We start from the raw sequence: 21,180 nt of genomic DNA, 5'->3' as shown, positions 1-21,180 counted from the left end.
TGAAGCATGGATACTTCTGATGCTTTCGCATTGATCACTTTTGGCTTCGAAAATCATGCTATCCTACTAGTCTCATTGTATTATTCTACTGCTAGTCCGAATGTGTCATTTCTCGAACTAAGTGACCACCAGTATCATCAGAAGTATGTACTACTGTGATCCACTATTACTTTCAGGGAAGGAATAAGGGAAATGTATTCTGCCCTCTGCGCATCTGTTATCGTCACTCGACCACCAATAGTAAGGGTCTCCAGGGGACAGTTTGACCGTACCAACAATGCTTTCGTATCCTCATGAGGCCAAGATGCATTGCGGCGAGCTTCAAGTGCGCGCAAATTGGGGAGCGACAGGGCATTGAAGAGCTCAGACAAATGGCGTGTGAGCAAAGCGTCATGAAGGATGCGTAAATATTGTAATTTGGTGTGCGTGAATGATGTCAAGGGATCTTTTTGTTCAAATGCTACGCGGAGGGTTAAAGAGGAGAGGTTGGGACATAGACGAAGCAAATGGAGCACTGCGTTCGCGTGACATACAGCGATCTGGACATCTGTCAAGTGGGCCCATACAGGACTGAGGGAAGACAAGTGGTCGATGTCAAAAAACGGCCTCATGTCAACGAACTTGAGACTGCGCATGGTGGACGGCAGTCGTAAGACAGATTGTGCGAAAGTTGGACTGTTAGCATTTGTCATCCCTAGTATGGCCAGCTCCTGAAGTGCTGAGAAGTCCGTTACAGAAATCTCAGGCCATTCGCCCCGGAAGGAATGGGCAAAGATTCGGAGAGATGTGATTTGACTTGTGTAAGGCTGGAGAAAGCTTCGTAGTCTGGTCGACTGGTGGCGCCCGAGTGCTAATGAGAGCGGACGTCCTCGTGAACGCTTGAGCCATGAATCATAACAGAAAGCCGCCTGTTCCCAGTGTCTGTCGTCGACTTCCACATACAACCTGCACCATAACTCGGGCATACCCACAGCAACCTCTCTCCATCGTCGACATATCCCTGTTAACAGCAAGGGGGCTTTTAGGGTCGATGGGGACAATAACAAATTGGTTTCGGGGAGACAGTGCTTAAATATTTGGCTAAGGATTTCTGCTGGCAAGCGCCAGAGAGTCGATACGAGTCCTTTGTGCAGATTCATCGACTGCGTAATCTTCTCCCTCTTTTCGACAACTTGTCGATGAAGCATTTTGACGCTATTCATCACAGCCTCCAGGCTCGAGATCTTGTGCAGAACTGAGTCCAATTGCTGCTGGCGCGTGGCAATTATGTTGATAACACTCTGGCCCCCAAGATCGATGGTAGAACGATCAGTATTAGGGAATCTGGAGTATGGAGTTTCAAGGTCTGGAATCTAGTCATAGTCAGTACATGACATGTGACATGTCGGAATTGACCAAGGAGTCGACGCACAATCACTTGCGAGCGTGCGAGCTGGAACGGGTGATCGTTATTCTCAGCTGACACGAATATTTCAGATTCAAGAAAGTGGGTACTTACGATGTTTTGTACTGCACCAATGAGGTCTAAAACAGACTCAGCTACATTGGATTTCGAGTGTGCTGTTTGCATTTTGTTGACCAAGGCGAGAAGCAAGAATATAATGGGCTAGAACTGGATACATGAGAAAGCACAAGCGCCTGTATGTATATTGTTTACCGTATTATTATGTAACATAGAACCTCCAGACTTCCGGTATTTTTTGCGCACCCCGTGTCAAATTTATGGCCACCATTCCTCCATGTCGAAAAAACCTGAGGCTATTACGCCAGTGGTAACAAGAAGCGCCTGTCGACATCGAAGTCCTAACAACGATAAAAGGGGGGTGGATTCGGCCGAAGGCTTTGATGACAATGGTCCGGGCCCCCGGGGTGTCCACCGTGGCTTCAAACGTGGCCCGTTAGCTTTTGGTGGAGATAATTCGTGCGGAAAAGTCCTCTGGCAGCGACCAACTTGATTATACGGGGTTCGTGACGAATGATGCGGCTGCTTGCATGCATCAAAGACGCTAATAAGCCCTCATCCTCTACAAAATCTGTTAATGAGGCTGACCCTTGTTTCCATCGACGACAGAAATGCAATCGTGTACTTTCAGCGGTATTCTCCAGATCCCAGATCCCAATTCAACGTGTATCTAGCCCATCCGTATAATCGTGAAAAGAAAGCCTGGGGCCTGGCCACAAAGTGGATTTGTGAGAGATTTTTGTGAGCAATCGGACAAGAACACATGGTAGTCGTGGCAAAAAAAATGGCCTAGTATGCCCGTGACATCTGGCAGGATCAGCTGTACAGCCCGCGGCAATGCTACTGAGTTCATTCCTCCCGGCCCAGGACTCCAGGTCATGTCCCTAGAATTTTTCATGGTGACAGAAATACAACCTTCTCGACCGAATTTTGCTACTCAATCTGATGCAGATCATCCACTACTTGGATGGAATGAATGAGGGCCGTAAATTTTAGAATGTCGCATTGTGAGTACTATGTGTTGCTAGTGCATAGTACCAGAGTCGATGATAAGTGCGTAACACAGTTCCGAGTCCGCGTTTAACCCATGCAGTATTGTAGACAGTCCAATACGTTCTCGGAGGAGACGTCTTTACCGCCTCCCATATTCTCATTGATTTCGACGCCATCGTTCATCTATATTTGGCTCCATCAATACTAATAGGAAGAGACGACTCCGACGCCATCATTTATGAGTACACATGTGCCACAGGTACAGCAAGGCTGTGAAACGATTAAAAGTGATTGGTGAGGTATCCCTTCCAGTCAAGTGTTTGAACTGATATATGCCCGCAGCGAAATGTGAATAAGGTCCCTCGAACATGTTTAACCATCCTAGGCTTTATCAATACTTTCTCAGCCTCTACCATCGCCTACTTGGTATCCATCAGATCGTTAAAGCATCATTCAAATGAAGACTAAGATTCACCTCGCCGACATACCACATCTCCTTTATTTTAGATTCCTGTAGCCTATCCATCTACTTCGTGTGGACGAGAACGTGTCAGCTCCCTCCAGTCTGTTTTATGTATCACGATCGCGTGCGTATTACATCCATCTCATCCTCGAAGAAGCATGCATCTAATTTTAAAACGGTGGCAGTTGGTCAGAGGAGGTTAAGCGTTCCTTGTATCAACCTTGTATCCCTCTAAGGCCGCCAGGCGACTGTGTATTTCAAATTGTCTGCTACTAGTGCAGTATGTCAGCAACAACTATGATGATCAAGCTTAGCCTGCCGCTCGAATGCTGTCCCCAATATTTACGCCCCGATCGTGTTGGGTTCATCAGAGATATATAAGAAGCTGCGTGACAGTGTGTGCAAGAACCTAGTTTCTTCACTTATCCAACAAATGCAGATGGAGTATTCGGGAGTCGATATCTCAGCAGCCACAAGTCTGCAGCGATTAGGGGTGCGTCGCTTTCTTAATACGAGGGCAAGATGACATAGCATGTTTCATCAGTTCATATACAGTACGTATTGCCTGACTCAACTGCTGTTTCCTTGTTCTAACTTGAAAGCTTAGTGTCAATGACGACACTCTGGGTAAGCTGATCCTGATCTCTTCCCGTTTGCCGTTAAACTCGTCTATTCAGGCCTATGATTATGCTTATTTATCTCATGAAGAAGTAATGACTCGTTCCATGATGCACCTTGGTGGCGATATTGACAATATGTCGTTCAAAGTGGAAATTTCTGCGTCAGGCTCGCTGGACCAAAGTAAAAGCTCTCTATATCGTCACACGATATCTCCCCTTTTTTCTCATCACAATATACTTATGTCGTATGTTGATGAGCTCCAGAACAATCTTCCCGATAACATATCGATGTGTTCTATTTCAGTAAACTTCACCCCGAACGAAAACCCCAATGTATGTGGACATACAGCGCGCTTACACTGATGCTCACTGCATGATTTCGCCAGAAATGCCGGATATTGATCAACATTTACTCATGTACGTGCACGGTACATGTTCTATGCAGGTCTCTGTCGAGTGCTGCTCTTCTTCTCACAGCTCTCAGCCAGATATCACTCATTTGCTCTGAATGTATTTCTTCTTTTTACACAACATATATGTATTCCTCATCCGATCCATCGAGGTTTTTTTATGCTCAGAACATATGCGCTTTGGAACAACAATAGGATCGTACTCGTAGGCATGCTGACCACTGCTTTCGTGAGTCCCATGCTCTCAACAACACCCGGTCCCATGGTTGATGAATCAGCCAGGCTATGGTTGTGACATCCATTAGCATTCGTTTTATCATTATTTCCACCTCATACGGTTGTGCCCTCACCTTCCCCCAATACTATTCCCATATATTCACTCTGCATTCACAGTTACGATTAGCGGGATCCCAGGCTGCTCCTGGAGCTCGAGCGGTGTCCTATACTATACGTCGTTTGTTTTCCTACTTGTGTTTCAACTGGGTATGTTGCGGGGGACTAGGAGGATAAATTACAGACGCTCGCTGACTGACGCTCGCACCAGGACTAGTCTCCCTCACACTCACACGTGCCATACAGAGCTGGCGGTCGGCCAAGAGTCCTCTGCAAGCCATCCTGGCGAAACATAACATATTTTACTATGCATGCGGTCTCTGTGAGTCAGGACTTATGCATATCTCCGTACTCATCAGTAATAATGATTCTCCCAAAGTTTTCTCTGCCGCGAACGTCCTCATGCCAGTGCTATTTCCTAATGTGCGTAAACCTCCGTAGCCCGTCAATATGACTGAGTCGTTAATGTTCTGCACATGCAGTCCCCATACTACACCGCCCTCGAAGAGTATGCACCTCCAACTTTTATCGCTGATTCCTGTTTCTAATATCATGCAACCATCTACAGTTTTCAAGGTATGCATCCTTGCGATCCTTGCCACGCGCATGCACCTCCATCTCTGGCATCTTGACCAGCAGATGCACAGCTCTGACGCCTTGATATACATATCTATGTCGGAGACATCACCTACAGATCATACGGTGTAATGTCTTATCGTGTGGAGTATCCGTCGCTAGAGGAGCGAAGTACGGATTACTAGATGACTGGTCGGACTGGGAGGGATTTGACCTTTAAGAAGGCATTTTTGTCACATACGATATCATGATGCTAAGAAATTCAACCACGTAAAAGCTATTGTGTGTTTTTCCTTCTTCTGCATCAATGTCATTACAACTACTTTGATCTTGCGCTTTGCCCTATCAACTTTACCGAGTTTCGCTCTTCAATGATCCTCAGTTCCGAGCCGACGGTCCAAAGGACAGGTGCGGATTCTGGTCATTCACCTAGGTTTTCATGCATGCAATTAGAAGGTATATTGGCATGTCCGCTACTCCAAAGGTAATGTTGATACTGTTCAAGCGCGAGGCTGAACGCAAGTGTCAAACAGCTGCTATAGAAAATGGTCTTGTCGTGATGTGAACCATAGCCTGATATATGAAACTACTGGAAAAGATATTTGGTGTCATATTGAAGCTTGATTGAACCAGCGGGACGTCACAAACATTGCGTGAAGGATTGCAATCAAGATGCTTCAGATAGTGATACTACAACTTCGAGAGAAGGTGTAAGGGCGACGCACTCCGCTCGCTGCTCAAGTTTCATTTTCACTTCAGTGCCCAAAATTATGATCTCCAGGGGACAATTTGACCGTGTCAGGAATGACTTGAACTTTTTACGAGGCCATGACACACAGGGAACTTCAAGTGTGCGTAAATTTGGGAATAAGAGAGTATTGAATAGGCCAGATAAAGCCTGGTCTGGGATAGAATCCTTGATGCCGATGTGTAAGGATTGGAGTTTAAAAATAATGTGCACAAGTGGCTGAAAGGTTTTAATTTCATTTAATTTTAAGCGGATCGCTAACGAGCAGAGGTTGTGACATAGCTGCAGCAAGCGGAGGACTGTGCCCGGGCAATGTATGGGGATCTCGACATTTGTCAGGTTAGTCCATGCGAGCTCGCAAGAAAACAGCCCGAGGTAGCCATATGAATTTGTGACCTTGGAAATACGCAGAGTGGTTAGTAGTCGCGAGAAGCATTGTTCAGTGAGCGACGTGTGAATGATTAGCTCCTGAAGGTCTTTCAACAAGGGCTCAGGTTCGTCAGGATGCATGATAAAATGGACAGATAATGATGATATTGAACTTATGTAAGGCTGAAAGAGGCTTCATAGTTGAGTCGCATTCGAAGTAAAAGAACAGCAAGTGAGTATCAATGAGACTGACGTCCTCGTGATCGCTTGAGCCATACGTCAAAACAGAAGGGAAGCTCTTAATGTTTTATGAGCTTGTTAGACACATTTGTCCTGCACCACAAACTAGGCGTGCCCACGACAACCTCCCTCCATTGTCGACTTATTTTGGTCAACAGGACGGGGACCGACTTCGATCGGGGCGACAAGCTTCTGGGAGACAGTGAACGAAAATGTAGGATAAAACTTCAGTTGGCAAACGCCAAAGAGGTGATAAGATTCACTTGTGCAGCGTGATGGATGAGAAGAGCTTTTCCTTCTGTTATGTCAGGTGTCATTGAAGATGATTGGTTTTGTCGATGACTGTGTTAAGACTTGAGATGTTGTGCAAAGTTTCATCTAGCTGCTGCTTGCGGTCGGCGATAATGGCACTGATGCTCTAGTCTTTAAGCTAGTGGTTGGAATTGGGGGAAGTAGTTCAGAAGTATGGTGTCTCGACGTGGTCAAGACTCAATAACATCTTAGGGTTGACGCTCTGACGTGCGAGATGGGAGAGAAAATATTTCATAGGTCAATATATTTGTTCTGGGGAGACTACGAAGAGTGACGAGTGGATACTAAGTGAATGGGCGAACGCGCGCAGCGCTTCCGGCCCCGATTGAAGATCTGCCTAGGAGAAAACAGGTGAGCTGCGAATCCCCCAACAGGTTAGGAGTCCGTTACGACGCGTCGCAGCGAAGCCGCAGAAACCCAACAAGGTAGGAGGAAGGGGTACTCACGGGCAGTGGACTTCAGCGAGTTCTGGGCATGGAGACTCGAACGAATTCTTCGTGAATGGCGGGGATGGCTTGCATGTATGGTGCCATGATTTGGGCATGCTTCCGCAGGTAAGACTGGAAGGCGTCACTAGCCCAGCGGCCCTTCGTCTTGACGACTTCGAATGGGACATTTCGGAGTAGGTATTCGAGAGTGGAACCAATGCGGATACCATGTCCCTGAAGCGGATCCATTCCCGCTGCTCTAGCTGCTTCTGCTAAGCGGGATATGAATTTTTGCTTCGTGAGAGGTCTGTGGCCCTTCTTGTGACGGTAGGCAAATAGCGCGGAACCAGGAGGGGGTGCATTGACTGCCAAGTGGTTGAGAAATGCTTCCTCTGGGTCTGAGGGTCCGTTCTGCTTGGTGAACGAGACGTCTTCGCCGTTCCTCGAAGTTTTTGTTCGGGGAATGTGAATTACCCTCATCTCGAGATTGTTGCGGTCACGCTTGATGCGTACGTCTGACGGTTTGGCGTGAATGTTAGGGTCGAAGGATAGCAGGGTGGGCACCGTGAACTCTCCAACTCTAGCTGTGCAATAAAAGGCTGCTGTCAAACAGCTATATACTGATGCGTCGAGTGGGGATTCGAGTTTGAGCTGGTCGCGGAGTGAACATATGAAGTCAATGGTGTAAGGGCGCCTCTTCTTGCGCCTTGAGGAGCCGGGTGTTATGTTGTCTGCCGCTTTGAGGAGAGAGTCGATTTGCTCGTCATTGAGAACCCACTGGTGACCATGTAGGATATGCCACGCACGGACACCGAAGACATAATTTGCTATTGTTTTGCCCGAGTATGATCCTGCCGCAAATGCGATGAAGGCGGCAATGAGAGTGGAATCGGCGGGAGCACGATCTTGATCGGGAATTGAACGTGAGTCGCAGTATACATGAAACACGAGAAGACCAGAACCGTATGAGTCGCGGGTGCTTTCAGCCCAGGCATGTATCATGACATCTTGGATCCTGTTCATGTCACTGGATGCGAGGGAGCTGGGGGGAAGCCTGGATGTGGCTGGTAGCCATAGTCGAAGCCGATCTTTTGCTGCACAGTGTGGACGTAATGCTCATGGGATTGGGGTAAGGTCAACAGGATAGGTATGCTTCCGCCGTTTTGACGAGTTGCTCCCCTTGGCGCTCGAGCTGCCAGTTAGCGAAGGCACGCTTGGCGAGCTCTGGTTGGATACGGGCTTTGGCATGGTCGTGAACCGAGACCTGGGTGTGGGGTTTGCAGATCTCGTTTGGGTGTAGAGGAGCGTCGAAGTCAACGAGGAAGTTCCGGAGAGAGGAATGGATAGGAATGGGGGGCAAAAGTAAGGAGCGTGGAGGGTACTTTCCACAGGAGGCTCCGTCAGCGGGGTTAAGGGCGCTAGGCACATAGCGGGTGAGGACTGATGCTGATGCGGATTCCGTGATGCTGTGGATGCGTTTGAAGACGCTATTGGTTGCGCGGTTGCGGCTGCGCCCTTTCCACCAGCCTTCAACAACTCCTCGGTTGTCTCCGTAAACCTTGAAATAAGGTATTGGTTTGGGTTTGGGAGCGCGTGTGATGGCAAGGACGAGGAACTCAAAACCGATGGCTTCAGCCCATCCAATGTCACGGTTGTCATTTTTCCAGCCAGGAACGAGTCTCCATGCCCTCCACCAGCCGTCAATCCAAATTGCGACACCCACGCCTGAGCTAGCATCTGAGAAGGCGTTGGGATCAACGACTTCGCATGGCCCTGGGACGGCTCTGCAGATGGTAGGTTTGCGGAGGGTTGCAGTCCACCATCTGAGATCTGCGGGACAGTCCTTGGGAGGGGAATGAGGTACGAGCGGACGATTACCGAAGATAGGAAGCATGGCTTCCAACTCGGTGAGGTAGGCTCTTCCAGCGGGAACAATGAGTGCGGCATGCAAGAGCTTGCCATAGAGTTTTTGGACTTCGGCAAGGGTGTGGCGTGGTTGGGCCTCCCAGGTTGAGATTGCCGCCAAGTACTTCTCCTTTTTCCCGGCCGCAAGTTCAACCGTGTGGGAGTCCAGGTGCCATATGAAACCTGTGAATGGTGGCTCGGAGCTGGAAGGTACATCTTTCGATGGTTCCCATGGTGTTCCTGTCTGCGCGGAGAAGAAATCAATGTCGTCGAAGCAACATGAAAATAGGGCATCTTGGGGAGAACGTGGTGCTCGTTGGGAGAAATCGCGGATGGGGAATGAGCAATCCTCGTCGAATTCTTCCACTCGCTCGTCTGGGAATGAGATTCCTCGATACCATTTTCTCCCGCCATCGATGCGAAGTCCACCAGAGGCCTGTATGCCCTGAGCCCAAGATGTTCTCTGCTCGTTGTACCTGTCCAGGTACTTGAGGAGAATTCGAAAGAAAAGGTGGTCATCGACCCACTTTGAAAGCGGGCCAATTCCTTCACTGCGCAGAACATCCGCCCCTGCATCTGCAAGTCCACCGTAAGACCCTGCTGCCGACGAGCACCCGAAACAAAAACTAGTGTCGATTGCAAACTCATCTTCTCCTGTACGTACCGCGAGGCCTGGGTATTGGGAAGGATGGAGGGGAATGGTTCTATAAGCTTCTGCGACATCTTGCATTGCTCCTTCAGAGCCAGGAGGGAGTCTCCAGACCAATAACGAAATAGTAGCGAATGTACCATATGTACAAGGGTAGATGTTAGAGTCGATGCGTGAATTAATGGATTGAATGTGTTGTGAAGGAGAATTTGCTTCGTGTGATAGGTTCTGGATGAGGCGGAATTTTCCCGGTTTCCCAGGTTTGGGGATAAGAGAAAGCGGGGAGGTTTGGAAAGGGCCAATGAGTGACTCCAGGTTTGCTTTGGAGAGCGGACCCAGGTAGCGGCCAGTCTTAAATTCTCGGGCAAGGATCGTGGCAAAGGCATCAGCGTGTTGGATGATGGAAGGGTTATTAGGTGGTGTGTATGTATTTGTAATGATGGGAATACTACCAAAGAAGCCGTATTGTAATGAGTGTGGTGTATGCGGATATTTAAGTATAAGACGAGATTTTGTAAGGACCTGAAGCCAAGCATCGGGAATATACGGGGTGAGGGCCTTAAGCCTCCTGTCCTCGAGGACAATTTTGAGCTCCGTGATCTGCGTTCCCGCATCCAGAACATTCGTGCACATGGTCTTTGCTGGTGCTTGAACAACTGTTGGGGTGTTGCCAATCGTAACACAGCTGTAGGCCTCGGGCATTGACTGAGACGACCCTCGGCATTTCGACGACAGGAAGTGGGAGTTTTGCTGTCCCATAAGAACTCGCTCTTGCATTTGTGCACATTGTGCGCGAAGCGGCCAAGGCAGAGGGCGCAAGCATAGTGGCCGTTGGATGCTGCGCCGACCTGAAAAGACTGCCTGTCTTGGGCAGGTTTTCTTTCATCTTGTTCGCGCACGCTGCCGGTTCGGAGAAGAAGGGCGGGGGGGAAGACGACCAGAGGAATTGCGTGGTGGAGAGCAAGAACGAGATCTAGCATGCCGCAACCCATTGCGATTCTGATTTCGGTGCGAGGCAGGCTGGTCCTGGTTTGGGTTTCGCTGCGTTTGGTGGCCAAGCTGAAACTGGAGGTATGGGAAGCGGGGGAAAGGGGCCGATGGTGATGGGAGCGAAAAACAGAAGCAGAGAGGAAGCATGTAGTGGAAGCTGGAGAGGAAGCGTGTAGCGGAAGCAGAGAGGAAGCGTGTAGCGGCAGCAGAGAGGAAGCATGTAGCGGAAGCAGAGAGGTAGCATGTAGCGGGAGCAGAGAGGTAGCATGTAGCGGAAGCGGGAGATGGCAGCAGTTGTCACATTTTTTGACATAAGTATGAGAGGGAGCGGATGACGAGTCAGTATTGACAGCCGCTTGCACAATGTTTGAAGCATACTGACCTCAGTGAGGCTCTCGAACCGTGTTTTATTCCAAATTTCCTCAGTCATGTTCTTCAGTAACAGCAGATTGAATACACTGATGTCAAACGCGTTGTCTAGAACGAGAAGATCGTGCCAGTCTCGTTGTACACGAGCTGCGTATAGGAGTAGGGCTCGTTCGCCAAAGGGTTCGGAACGAGATGGGTGCGCCACGATGTTCATGAAGAACATGGTCAGAGCACGCTGATGTTTCTCCGGCCAATTCAGTTTGTTGATGTAGAGGAGGAAGTTGTTCTTGGCCAGGTCAAACTGATGCCATTCGAGGCTGTGATCCTGGATGGCCTTGCGTGATGCTTTGAAGGAGGCCACTGGTTTGAGAGCGACGAAATCATCGACTTTGGCGAAGCCGAATGTGTCGTCCGCAGTTGACTTCGCTTCGTCTGAGGTTTCCTTGCAACCGTCTGGGCTGAAATACCACAATTCGACGTACTCAAAGGTTTTGAGCTTGTGGATCGCATACTGAGATGGGCGCGGGGTAAGGGTGTCACCTACGGCCATTCCGCTCTTGAAGTCGTTGATTTTGGGTTTCTTCTTTTCGACCTCGTGTAGCTCTGCTTCAGTCTCTTGTTCTATGCGTAGGCGTTCTTGCTCCAGATGCTCGTGCTCTGCCTGTGCGGCTTCAGCTGCTAAGCGCGCATCTTCAGTCTCTTGCTCGACCCAGGCGATGCTCCTGAGGTTTCGGTCTTGCTGCCACGCTGCGATCAGATCAGCAGCTACTTCCTGGTGCGTCATTTGCGTGCCGCCGATGATTCGATTTCTGAGGAGTTCGAAGGTAGGGGAGGCAAAGTCGGGTTGAATGTCAAGTGCTGGGTTCGTTGCGATTCTAGCCATGTTGTGTAAGTGAGAGTTTAGGTTTTGTGAATTTTATGAGAGCTCTTAAGATATGATGGGAAAGACGGATGATTAACGGGAAGAAATAGAAAAGAAAACTCGCTAGGATTAGATACTGCGAGCTACTAGATGGAGGAGCGGAAACAAGAGACGTTACCGGCGTCTTCCGCTCTCCCGAAGACCTTACTCTAATCCTTCACTCGTGCCTCGCTACGGAATAGAGCGGCCACATCCAATTATATCTGAAACGAATGCTTACATAATATTCGCAGAAAAGAGTGCAAGGCTCTTTAGCACTGATGATTTCCGTGTTCAGATGACTATACAGGTAGCCCCGAGAGATACGGGAATACGAGTCACCCTAGTCACTGTATAGCTAGGCTTGGCAGCGGTGGATGATATTGGCCGATTGAGCTGTTGCGCCTCGTCCGGATCATTCAAAGATAAGAAGGTGCGTGACGCGTGTGGATTCTTCACTTACACGCAGATGGAGTATTCGGCTGTCGATATCTCACTGGCCACGAGTCTGCAGCGATTAGTGGTGCGTCGCTTTCTTAACGCCGAGGAAAATATAACATATCATGTTCCATTGCAGTACCTATACAGTATGTAGTATCATTGTGTGGATTGCTTCGTATTCATTCTAACTTAACATCTCAGTGTCGATGACGACATTGTGGGTAAGCCTATCCTGATCTCTTCCCGTCAGCCACTAAATTTGTTTACACAGACTTATGATTATGCTTGTTCGCTTCATGAAGAGGTAATGACTTTTGTTCCTTGAGTGGCGATATTGACAATACGTTGTTCAAAGTGGACATTTCTGCGTCGGTCGCGCTTAACCAAAGTCAAAGCCCTCTACATCGTCACACGATATCTCCCCTTTTTTCTCATCACCATGTACCTATGTCGTACGTTGATGAGCTCTAGAACAATATTCTCGATAACATATCGACGTGTTCTATTTTCAGTAAACTTTACCCCGAACAGAACCTCCAATGTATGTGGACCTATAACGGACTTACATTGATGCTCACTATATGATTTCGCCAGAAATGCCAGATATTGATCGATATTTACTCATGTACGTGCATGGTACATGCTCCATACACGTCCCTGTTAAGTGCTACCTTTCCTCTCACAGCTCTCAGCCAGATATCACTCACCTGCTCTGAATGTATTTCTTCTTCTTGCATAACATGCGTATTCCTCACCCGATTCATATAGGTTTTTTTATGCTCAGAACATACGCGCTTTGGAACAACAATAAGATCGTACTTGTAATCATGCTGTCCACCGCTTTTGTGAGTCCCATGCCCTCAACGCATTTAATCTCATGGTTGATGAATTAGTCAGGCTATGGTCGTAACATCCATTAGCATTCGTTTTATCATTATTTCCACCTCATACGGTTTGTGCCCTCACCTTCCCCCACTACCATTCACACATATTCACCCCGCATTCGCAGTTACGACTAGCGGGATCCCAGGCATCCCAGGCTGTTCTGGAAGCTCGAGCGGTGTCCTTTACTACATGTCGTTTATTTTCTTGTTTGTGTTTCAATTGGGTATGTTGCTAGGGACCAGGAGGATAGATTGCAGATATATTGCTTACCGACGCTCACCCCAGGACTATTTTCTCTCACACTGATACGTGCCGTACAGAGCTGGCGGTCGGCCAACGGTCCTCTGCAAGCCGTCCTGGTGAAACATAACATGTACTACTATGCATGCGGTCTCTGTGAGTCTGGACTTACACATATCTCCGTACTCATCGGTGATAATCATTGTTTCCAAAGTTCTCTCGGCCACAAATGTCCTCGTGCCAGCGCTATTTCCAAATGTGCGTAAACTTCCCGGTACCTTTCAATATAATTAAGCCGTTGACGTTCCACACATGCAGTCCCCATACTATACCGCCCTCGAAAAGTATGCAATTCCAACTTCTGTCGCTGACTCCTGCTACTGATGATACCTAAATACTTGACAGTTTTCAGGTATACATCCTTGCGATCCTTGGAACGCGTATGCACCTCCATCTCTGGCATTTCGACCAGCACATGCATAACTCTGATGCCTTGGTATACATTTCTATGTCGGACATGTCACCTGCAGATCTTATATTGTAACGTCTTATCATATGGCATAGTCGTCAGAGGAATGAGATTTGGACTACTAGATGATGGTTGGGGTGGGACGCAGTTAATGTACTTTAGTCACAATAATCATAAAACAAAGTAAAGAAATAATGCGCGATAAGAGTGGCCCTGCGAGTGCAGCTTATGGTCATTCGCCCAAGCCTTCATTCATACAATTAGAAGGTATACTAGAGAAAAACAGTACTCCCAAGGCAGTGGTGCTACTATTCAGAATCATGGCCGGTGTGCTGGCTGAATAAGTCAGGCTGGTTTTGGTCAGATGCCTGCCCGTCTCCTGACTGAGTCGCGATCATATTCGTATCGTAGGATAAGTATAGGCTATGGCACAATCTCCGTATCATCATATCGTGAACTACGTAGCACCAAACAATTGTGTAGGATAAGTATAAACTATTGTCCGAGTTCATTCAAGTCAAAAGTAAAACGAGGAACGCATAGGATCTGTCACTACCGCGAGAGAAGGAAAAATAGTAACATATTCTTCTAGCTGCCGATCCGTTATCATCACTCCACCGCCAAAGATTAAGCTCTCGATGGGACACCCAGACCGCGTCAAAAACGCCTTGAACCCTTCATGAGGCCATGTCCCTACATTGCGAACCTCGACCGCGCGCAGACTAGGAAGCGTGATGATATCGAATAGCCCGAAATCTCCGATCCAATCCAAACTCAAATCCCCGGATATGCGCAAGGATTGAAGCTTGGGGTGCGACGTTGTGTCCGAGGTTTCGATCGCCGACATGAAAATGCCAATGATCGTCAAGGATGTGAGGTTGGGACACATGCGGAGTAAGTGGGGGAAGCAATCGAGTGCCTCTACCACGATCTCGAGACTCGTGAGACTGGCCCATGCGAGAGGATTGAAGCCAGATAATATTTTAAGGTCAAGCCACAGGTCCGTTATCTTGAGAGTGTGCATGCTGGGCGGCAGTTGCGTGATAGAGTGGGTGATGGAGTGCGCGAGAGCTAGCACGGGATCAGAACCCTTCGTGTACATAACCAACTCTTCGAGTCCCCCAAAATCTGCTACCACCACTGGACAAGAGCCAGTACCGTAAAATAACCCGACAGACAGCGATGATATTTGATCGACGTATGGATGGAGCAGGCTTCGTAGCTCCGTCGAGTCATCAGCATGACACTCAAGTGTCAATGACAACTGACGTCCTCGCGATCGCTTGAGGTAGGTGTCATAGCAGAAAGCTCTCTGTTTCCAGTCACCGTGCCCGACTTCCAAACGCAGCCTGCGCCATAGGCTCGGTATGTCCACAGCGACCTCCCGCCATCGTCGACATACTGTGGTCAACAACATGGGGGCTAGATCTCGTGTAGGCGTCAAGTCTCCGTCTTCTGGGATGCAGTACAAGAAGATTTGGGTGAGGATTTCTGTGGGCAAGCGCGAAATAGCCGATGGAAACGCCTTGTGAGAATTGGCCTTCTCTTCAATGCCTTGCCGGTGACGATAGCTGACACCGTTTTGGTTTGAGACTTCTTGCCTGGCTACATCCACATGCTGGAGTGGATGTTTATCATTCAGACACGAACACCTCCAAAACAGAGCACTTACAATGTTATGCAGGGTATCCGAGCCTCCAAATGAGTAGGCGTTTGCATTAAATGTTTGCATATTAACGCGAGGGAAGCTGGGCTGTGGATATGGAGATTGGAAGAAGGAAGTTCTGTCAACCATCGCGTCCTTATTTAAATACAACACTTCGCAAACCACAGTCCACAACGAACATACCTTATGATTGTGGTTTTTTAGTGGATCTTAAATGAAAAAGCAGCCGTCCACACCGAGAGACCCTGCATTGTGTTGCAAAGGAAATCCGCGTGATCGCCTGTGGAATTTGTGGAAGGGTGATGTCACTTGCCAGTGGCTTCAACACGCTTGGTCGGTACTACTAAACCATCCGAGATCTGTTCTTCTCATGTGAACGATAACTGAAGAATATAGAATTTGTCGACTTGTAACCTTTATTTCGCCCTACTGTAGTATTGAGTATTTGAATTTTTTGTTTGATAGGTGTGAAGGTACTCACAAAAATTAGGCTTTGAGACTCCCCACATTCCTACCATACGCATTGAAGGGCCGATTCTCGTTGCATCAATCACGTCTCTTCCACTATTGATTCTTGAATTTTTAGTGATAACACACCTGAATTTCAACAGAGTCACTTTTTCTCTCAAGTTGCAAACGATATGTTATCCTCAGTTTCCTGCTTCAATATTTATTGAAGCTAGAACACCGACGAAATATCAAAAGGTGAAATTAAAACAAAGCAACTTGACGGGTGTATCTGGAGCGTTGAACGGTTGACAAGGTGCTCCCTGAGAAGAACAAGTACACTGGAGTTGTCGTCCCAGTAATGGCACGGCCTTAGCCACGATTATGATTCGAGAACTTAATGTGACGGATCGGATGATTCGGCGTGCATATAAAGATTGAGCCGCAGAGGGACATGTTAGGGTATATACATATATGCATCGAACAGCTTGGATAATCGCCACGCGGACCTATACGACGTATAATCACTTTCACGGGCGACGTGTAAGGATTAAAGTTTGGTGTGTGTAAATGGCTCCAAGTTCATGATTTCAGTTATGAAGACAAGTATGTGCGCTTGGGAGCCAACTGGAGTAACTGGAGAACTGTGCCCGATCGTCTGTGTTCATTGTGACGTTTTTCAAGTGGGCACATATACAAGATTGAAACGAGAAAGAGCTTGACGTCGAACCATAGCCATGGGGTATGGAGAATGCACGCAGAGTGAACTGTCGCGAGATGCTTTGCACCTATATGTTAATCGGTTCACTTGCAAAACTCGAAGTATCGGTCCGAGGATGTCTAAAATATATTTAGCTTGATCCTCTTCGAGGGGCGGATGAACGCAGAGACACGGTATTTGACTGACGTACTTCATGACTCAGTGTTCGCCTTGGATCCATGGCAATGGCTCGAATTCAGCCGTGTATGTTTCAATAGATCGTAGTGAGCAGTCTGGAATTTGCGTGTGACGTTGGACAGGTGCTCCAGAGGTGAGAGCTGAATATTGAAGACTCGCAAGAAATGAGGAGCCCGCGGGCAATTTTGAGTGGGTATAGACTATCGAGCTAAAGAGTAAAGAGGATTTTTTCCTTTTATTCACAAAGGACGTGGCGGGGCAGTCTACGTTTGACTGAATCTGGAAATAGTATGAAGTTAAAAAAAGACATGCTGTACGATGCACAGCCATATGGAAGATATAATATAGAGATGGAGCGCACCTATATGCCCATCATTGCTCTTCGTCCTTGCTAGCATCCTGGTAAGACTAAAACTCATGTGAGCATCACACGCGAATAAACTGACGAACAGGCAAATCGCAACAGCTCTCGAACGAGTAAGAGTTGAAAATTACTCGACATCAAGCCTAACCACAAAGAAAACTTACCGGTGAACACTTAACCGACATACTTCCCAGCTTGTTTGGCGAATACAGTTGGGATGGCTTCCAGCTCGACGCAGCCCAGTGCAGCAGAAAACAAATCGATTCTGAAACCAGTCATGACATTGAAGGGACATAAACCATGAAAAGTTGGAGGGCCAGATTCGAGTTACGAGCGCAAACACATTTCATGCATTTCCTATTTTCCCGACGGCAAGCGGATGATCAGCGCATCAGACGATAAGACCATTCGGCGATGGGACCTGCGGGAGGGTAAGGAGATCGAGAAGGCTCGGGAGGTTTGCGAGTATGGTTTGAGCGCAGTGAGGGTATCGAGGGATGGTCGATGGGTTGTCACTGCTGGTACTAAGGAACTCAAAGTCAGTGAAGTTGAGACGGGGATCGTGAGAACATTTCATGAAGACACTGGCGCAAAGTTTGGGCCCACTCACATCCAAATCTCAGCGGATAGCACGTTGCTATTAGCGGGTAGGCTGTACAATGGAACAGTGCGGATATGGAGGTTGGACACAGGCGAACTACTGCAGCTGGCTGGTCCATTCGAAACTGGCGATGATAACTCAAGACTTCGATTCTTGCAAGACTCTCGGAAGTTGGCGGTCCTATCAGTTTTACGAGATCAGGTCCAGGCGCAATGGCTTCAGGTGTGGACCGTGTGGGATGTCCAAGCAAAGAAATTGCTTGTACAAAAATCTATTCCTATCTATAGGTGGTCAGAGTTCCCGGTCTTCTGGACAACAAAAGACAAATCCATCGTAACTGCATTCTACTCCAAGAACGACCGCTTCACTACGATCGATGAGCTTGACGCGTCGACACTCAAGACTCTCGGGGCTCCCCTCCGACACGCTGAGGACATCCATTGTCTAGCACTCTCATCCGATTGTGTTCTTCTCGCCTGCTCTACCTTCAACAGTATCGAGCTGTGGGCCTTCGAGTCCCGCCAGCTCCTCGCTTTGTTCGACGTCAGATTTCCCATGACCCTCATCCTTTCGCCTGATTCACGCCAACTAGCTTATGCGACGTTCAATGCTGCCGAAATCTACATATGCAACATTCCAACCGATATTCTTGCTACCATCGGGCTTGCAGAAGAACCGCAACCTAGTGTATGTATTTCCCCATAAATACATCATTGATACGCTAATATTCTTACAGAACAGCAAGTCTAAACACCCATCCCATGCTGATTTACTTGACGTATGTGGTTATGTTCTTTTCTTCGTCTACATCACACTGTCCTTCCTTGCAGTCCAATGCAACACGTCGTCCCGTGCACCGTAAACCAATGATAATGCCTGTCGTGTCTCACATCCCTCGACCTTTGCATACCAGGGACCCACATCCTCGCCTCCGCTTTCTGTGCAAGCTCTTTCGCATGGACACAACTCACACCGATCGGCGTCTTAACCCCTTAGACGTATGTTTCTTTTACCTGTTTGCTTCCCAGTCGACCTAACGCTTTCCTTGCAGTTTCCTGCTACATCCCCCCTACCTCATCCACTTAAGTATAACACCAGGCGATAACGTGAGTGCCAACTTCCATCATTATGTATTCGACCTACATTCTTTTAGTCTCGATCCATACCAGCACCACACACCACTCAATCCTCCGTCATCAATACCTCCCAGAGCCTCACATCCCGCTTACATCGACTATCAACGTGGTGGCCCATTCATGCAGGTCCTGCATCGCCAATTGTCATTGCTGTTTCTCTCGCCCCAGGTAAACTGGTATGCTCATCTCATTTCTTCTCATCGTACTACAAATCTCATGCATTCATGCATAGCGGTACGCTACAGCAGGTGCTCCCGGACCTGATAATAGCGTGATACGCGACGAGGATTATGTTTCTCCTCCTCCTTCTTTCACGCTTGGCTCACGTCCAGGGAATGCCAACTCTGGACAACATGGTCGCGGCCGGTTCTGTTTCTGCTTCTAATTGAGTTTGACCAGAATTCTCGTCACTGTTATCATTGCTCGTTGTCCTCCCTACACTTATGTTGAATTCATGGTCACTACGCTCCCTAAAATGCTTGAGATATATCAACAGTCTTGATAGTCGACCCTGTCTAGCTCTACAGTGGCTCGAGTCGTAAAAGTGTTAGCAAATCACACTAAAAAAACAGTGCGATGAGCCACCATATCGTCCTGCGTCCAACCTGCGCCATCAGAAGGTCAGTCCATCGAAAGCATGATATTCTGACCTTTCGTCAGCGGGAAGCATCTCAGACAACCAGCAACGTTGAAGTACCATTCCTATTTCTAAATTCTGTGCTCACCGAAACTGATGGCTCTTCCGAACGTGCATTGCATGAATTTCTACCATTACACATGTATCCGACCATCTACTGCTGTATCAATTAACAACACTCCTCGTCACAATGAAAGAGCTGTGGATTACTTGTCACATATAGAAGTACGACCGGTATTTCGAACTACTACCTGAAGCAAAGGAACAAGGGCAACGTATTCCACTCGTTGCTCCACAGTCGTAATCACTATACCGCCAAAAACCAGGCTCTCAAGGGGACACGCTGACCTTTCCAAAAACATTTTGAACTCCTCATGAGGCCACGTCGATGTGTTCCAAACATGAAGTACGCGCAAATTGGGGAGCGAGAGAGCACTAAACATGCCCCACAATGGTTCTCTGCATATCCAAGGATTGCCATAGAGACGCAAGGATTCAAGCTTGGGGTGCGTGAACGGCTTCAAGGACTTATTTTGGAAGAATGCCACGTGATTCGTTAATGAGGAGAGGTTAGGACATAGCCGGAGCAGATGCAGGAATGCATCTTGTCTATCTATCGAAATCTCGACTTTTGTTAGGTGGGCCCATACAGGGCGCGAACGAAGATAGCAGCTTGAATGTGATAGGATTGGGAATGATCAGCTCTTGAAGCGCTGAGAAGTCTTTGAATACGCATTCAGGTTGCTCCACTCGTTGAAAATCGATGTCGAGAGAAGAGATTCGATGGATGTAAGGCCGGAGAAGGCTTTGGACTAGTGGTGTCCAGTTATCGTAGCAGCGGAGTGCCAGCGAGAGCGGATGGTCTTGAGTTCGCTTGAGCCACGCGTCGTAGCAAAAGGCTCGTTTCTGCCAGTCATTATGCTCGACTGCTAAACGCAGTCTGCACCATAAACCAGGTGTGCCCACAGCAACCTCCCTCCATCGTCGGCATATTCTAGTCAACAGGATGGGAGGCAGCCTTGATGCGGGCAACAAGTACTTGTCTTCTGGGAGACAGGAAACGAAAATGTGGGATAGAATTTCAGTTGGCAAGCGCCACAGAGCCAATCTAAGTCTCTCGTGCGAATTAATGGACTCGATTAACTTGTTCTTCTTTTCGAGGACTTGTCTGTGAAGAGTTTGTATACCATCCATGATCGTTTCCAGGTCTGAAATTTCGCACAAAACTGTGTCTAACTGCTGCCGGCGTTCGGTGATGATAGCATCGATACTCTGGTCTTCGAGCTCGATTGCGCAGTGATTAGGGTTGAGAAGTGCGGCTCTGGAGTATGGGGTCTCGAGGTCCAGCATCTGTCATTTTTCAATAACACATCGGATGCATACATGTAGACGGTGGCATACAGTTGCTTGCGAATGTAGCTGAAACGCTTGGTTATTATTCGCAGAGTGACGTATTTAAACTTTTTTTCAAGGACTTACCATGTTCTGCATCGCAGAAATAATGTCCGAGACCATGGATAGATTTGCGTTCCAACTGACTGTCTGCATGTTGTTTGTGAGACGTCGATCAAACGTGGATGAATACTTGGTGGCGTGACGTTGTATGGTCCTGTTGAATTCTAAAGCCT

The 21,180-nt window shown here is 48.0% G+C and overlaps 7 protein-coding genes across 7 annotated transcripts; 3 read left to right on the top strand and 4 right to left on the bottom strand.

Moving 5' to 3' along the window:
• Nucleotides 1–137: 137 nt before the first annotated feature.
• On the bottom strand, nucleotides 138–1,590 carry EDB93DRAFT_1340017 (uncharacterized protein; the record flags this gene model as incomplete). Its single annotated transcript, XM_041455440.1, has 3 exons — nucleotides 1,499–1,590; nucleotides 1,412–1,432; nucleotides 138–1,352 (listed from the first exon to the last, which is right to left on the bottom strand). The coding sequence occupies exons 1-3, from the start codon at nucleotides 1,568–1,570 to the stop codon at nucleotides 138–140; spliced, it is 1,308 nt and encodes a 435-aa protein (XP_041302971.1). The 5' UTR covers nucleotides 1,571–1,590.
• A 1,578-nt stretch (nucleotides 1,591–3,168) lies between these two features.
• EDB93DRAFT_890777 (uncharacterized protein) lies at nucleotides 3,169–5,008 on the top strand. The gene is made up of 15 exons (XM_041457836.1): nucleotides 3,169–3,411; nucleotides 3,463–3,472; nucleotides 3,526–3,545; nucleotides 3,596–3,628; nucleotides 3,687–3,783; nucleotides 3,843–3,871; nucleotides 3,925–3,955; nucleotides 4,016–4,048; nucleotides 4,101–4,177; nucleotides 4,231–4,285; nucleotides 4,342–4,431; nucleotides 4,493–4,603; nucleotides 4,661–4,704; nucleotides 4,764–4,789; nucleotides 4,850–5,008. Exons 1-15 carry the CDS (start codon nucleotides 3,352–3,354, stop codon nucleotides 4,911–4,913), a joined length of 780 nt encoding a protein of 259 aa, XP_041302970.1. The 5' UTR covers nucleotides 3,169–3,351; the 3' UTR covers nucleotides 4,914–5,008.
• A 5,473-nt stretch (nucleotides 5,009–10,481) lies between these two features.
• Nucleotides 10,482–11,750, bottom strand: EDB93DRAFT_1308820 (uncharacterized protein; the record flags this gene model as incomplete). Its single annotated transcript, XM_041454789.1, has 1 exon — nucleotides 10,482–11,750. One exon carries the CDS (start codon nucleotides 11,748–11,750, stop codon nucleotides 10,482–10,484), a length of 1,269 nt encoding a protein of 422 aa, XP_041302969.1.
• A 199-nt stretch (nucleotides 11,751–11,949) lies between these two features.
• On the top strand, nucleotides 11,950–14,016 carry EDB93DRAFT_890711 (uncharacterized protein). The gene is made up of 14 exons (XM_041457835.1): nucleotides 11,950–12,291; nucleotides 12,346–12,355; nucleotides 12,411–12,430; nucleotides 12,481–12,513; nucleotides 12,565–12,750; nucleotides 12,804–12,834; nucleotides 12,895–12,927; nucleotides 12,978–13,054; nucleotides 13,107–13,161; nucleotides 13,219–13,317; nucleotides 13,380–13,490; nucleotides 13,549–13,592; nucleotides 13,653–13,678; nucleotides 13,740–14,016. The coding sequence occupies exons 1-14, from the start codon at nucleotides 12,238–12,240 to the stop codon at nucleotides 13,876–13,878; spliced, it is 918 nt and encodes a 305-aa protein (XP_041302968.1). The 5' UTR covers nucleotides 11,950–12,237; the 3' UTR covers nucleotides 13,879–14,016.
• Nucleotides 14,017–14,164: 148 nt separating this feature from the next.
• Nucleotides 14,165–15,703, bottom strand: EDB93DRAFT_1233054 (uncharacterized protein). Its single transcript, XM_041451308.1, has 3 exons — nucleotides 15,653–15,703; nucleotides 15,476–15,587; nucleotides 14,165–15,421 (listed from the first exon to the last, which is right to left on the bottom strand). Exons 2-3 carry the CDS (start codon nucleotides 15,533–15,535, stop codon nucleotides 14,321–14,323), a joined length of 1,161 nt encoding a protein of 386 aa, XP_041302967.1. The 5' UTR covers nucleotides 15,536–15,587; nucleotides 15,653–15,703; the 3' UTR covers nucleotides 14,165–14,320.
• A 1,707-nt stretch (nucleotides 15,704–17,410) lies between these two features.
• Nucleotides 17,411–18,777, top strand: EDB93DRAFT_890657 (uncharacterized protein). The gene has a single exon (XM_041457834.1). The coding sequence runs from the start codon at nucleotides 17,558–17,560 to the stop codon at nucleotides 18,482–18,484; it is 927 nt and encodes a 308-aa protein (XP_041302966.1). The 5' UTR covers nucleotides 17,411–17,557; the 3' UTR covers nucleotides 18,485–18,777.
• An 815-nt stretch (nucleotides 18,778–19,592) lies between these two features.
• EDB93DRAFT_1175298 (uncharacterized protein) lies at nucleotides 19,593–21,146 on the bottom strand. Its single transcript, XM_041450468.1, has 3 exons — nucleotides 21,032–21,146; nucleotides 20,203–20,971; nucleotides 19,593–20,180 (listed from the first exon to the last, which is right to left on the bottom strand). The coding sequence occupies exons 2-3, from the start codon at nucleotides 20,900–20,902 to the stop codon at nucleotides 19,759–19,761; spliced, it is 1,122 nt and encodes a 373-aa protein (XP_041302965.1). The 5' UTR covers nucleotides 20,903–20,971; nucleotides 21,032–21,146; the 3' UTR covers nucleotides 19,593–19,758.
• Between the last annotated feature and the right edge of the window lie 34 nt (nucleotides 21,147–21,180).

This window comes from Suillus bovinus (assembly GCF_016758785.1).
Source record: "Suillus bovinus strain UH-Sbo-P2 chromosome Unknown EDB93scaffold_84, whole genome shotgun sequence".
NCBI classification, from domain to species: domain Eukaryota; kingdom Fungi; phylum Basidiomycota; class Agaricomycetes; order Boletales; family Suillaceae; genus Suillus; species Suillus bovinus.
The sequence above is the reverse complement of the archived record's forward strand: the minus strand, read 5'-3'. Positions and strand labels throughout refer to the sequence as shown.

What these genes read in the sequence shown, in the direction of transcription:
- EDB93DRAFT_890711 (XM_041457835.1), top strand. Translation starts at nt 12,238, where the DNA reads ATGGAGTATTCGGCTGTCGATATCTCACTGGCCACGAGTCTGCAGCGA. An exon ending in TCATGCTGTCCACCGCTTTT is followed by an intron (nt 13,055 to 13,106) that starts GTGAGTCCCATG and finishes TGAATTAGTCAG; the next exon opens with GCTATGGTCGTAACATCCAT. An exon ending in CTTGTTTGTGTTTCAATTGG is followed by an intron (nt 13,318 to 13,379) that starts GTATGTTGCTAG and finishes CGCTCACCCCAG; the next exon opens with GACTATTTTCTCTCACACTG.
- EDB93DRAFT_1233054 (XM_041451308.1), bottom strand. Translation starts at nt 15,535, where the DNA reads ATGCAAACATTTAATGCAAACGCCTACTCATTTGGAGGCTCGGATACC. An exon ending in CGGATACCCTGCATAACATT is followed by an intron (nt 15,422 to 15,475) that starts GTAAGTGCTCTG and finishes CATCCACTCCAG; the next exon opens with CATGTGGATGTAGCCAGGCA.
- EDB93DRAFT_890657 (XM_041457834.1), top strand. Translation starts at nt 17,558, where the DNA reads ATGATCAGCGCATCAGACGATAAGACCATTCGGCGATGGGACCTGCGG.
- EDB93DRAFT_890777 (XM_041457836.1), top strand. Translation starts at nt 3,352, where the DNA reads ATGCAGATGGAGTATTCGGGAGTCGATATCTCAGCAGCCACAAGTCTG. An exon ending in CCCCGAACGAAAACCCCAAT is followed by an intron (nt 3,872 to 3,924) that starts GTATGTGGACAT and finishes TGATTTCGCCAG; the next exon opens with AAATGCCGGATATTGATCAA. An exon ending in TTACTATGCATGCGGTCTCT is followed by an intron (nt 4,604 to 4,660) that starts GTGAGTCAGGAC and finishes ATTCTCCCAAAG; the next exon opens with TTTTCTCTGCCGCGAACGTC.
- EDB93DRAFT_1175298 (XM_041450468.1), bottom strand. Translation starts at nt 20,902, where the DNA reads ATGCTGGACCTCGAGACCCCATACTCCAGAGCCGCACTTCTCAACCCT.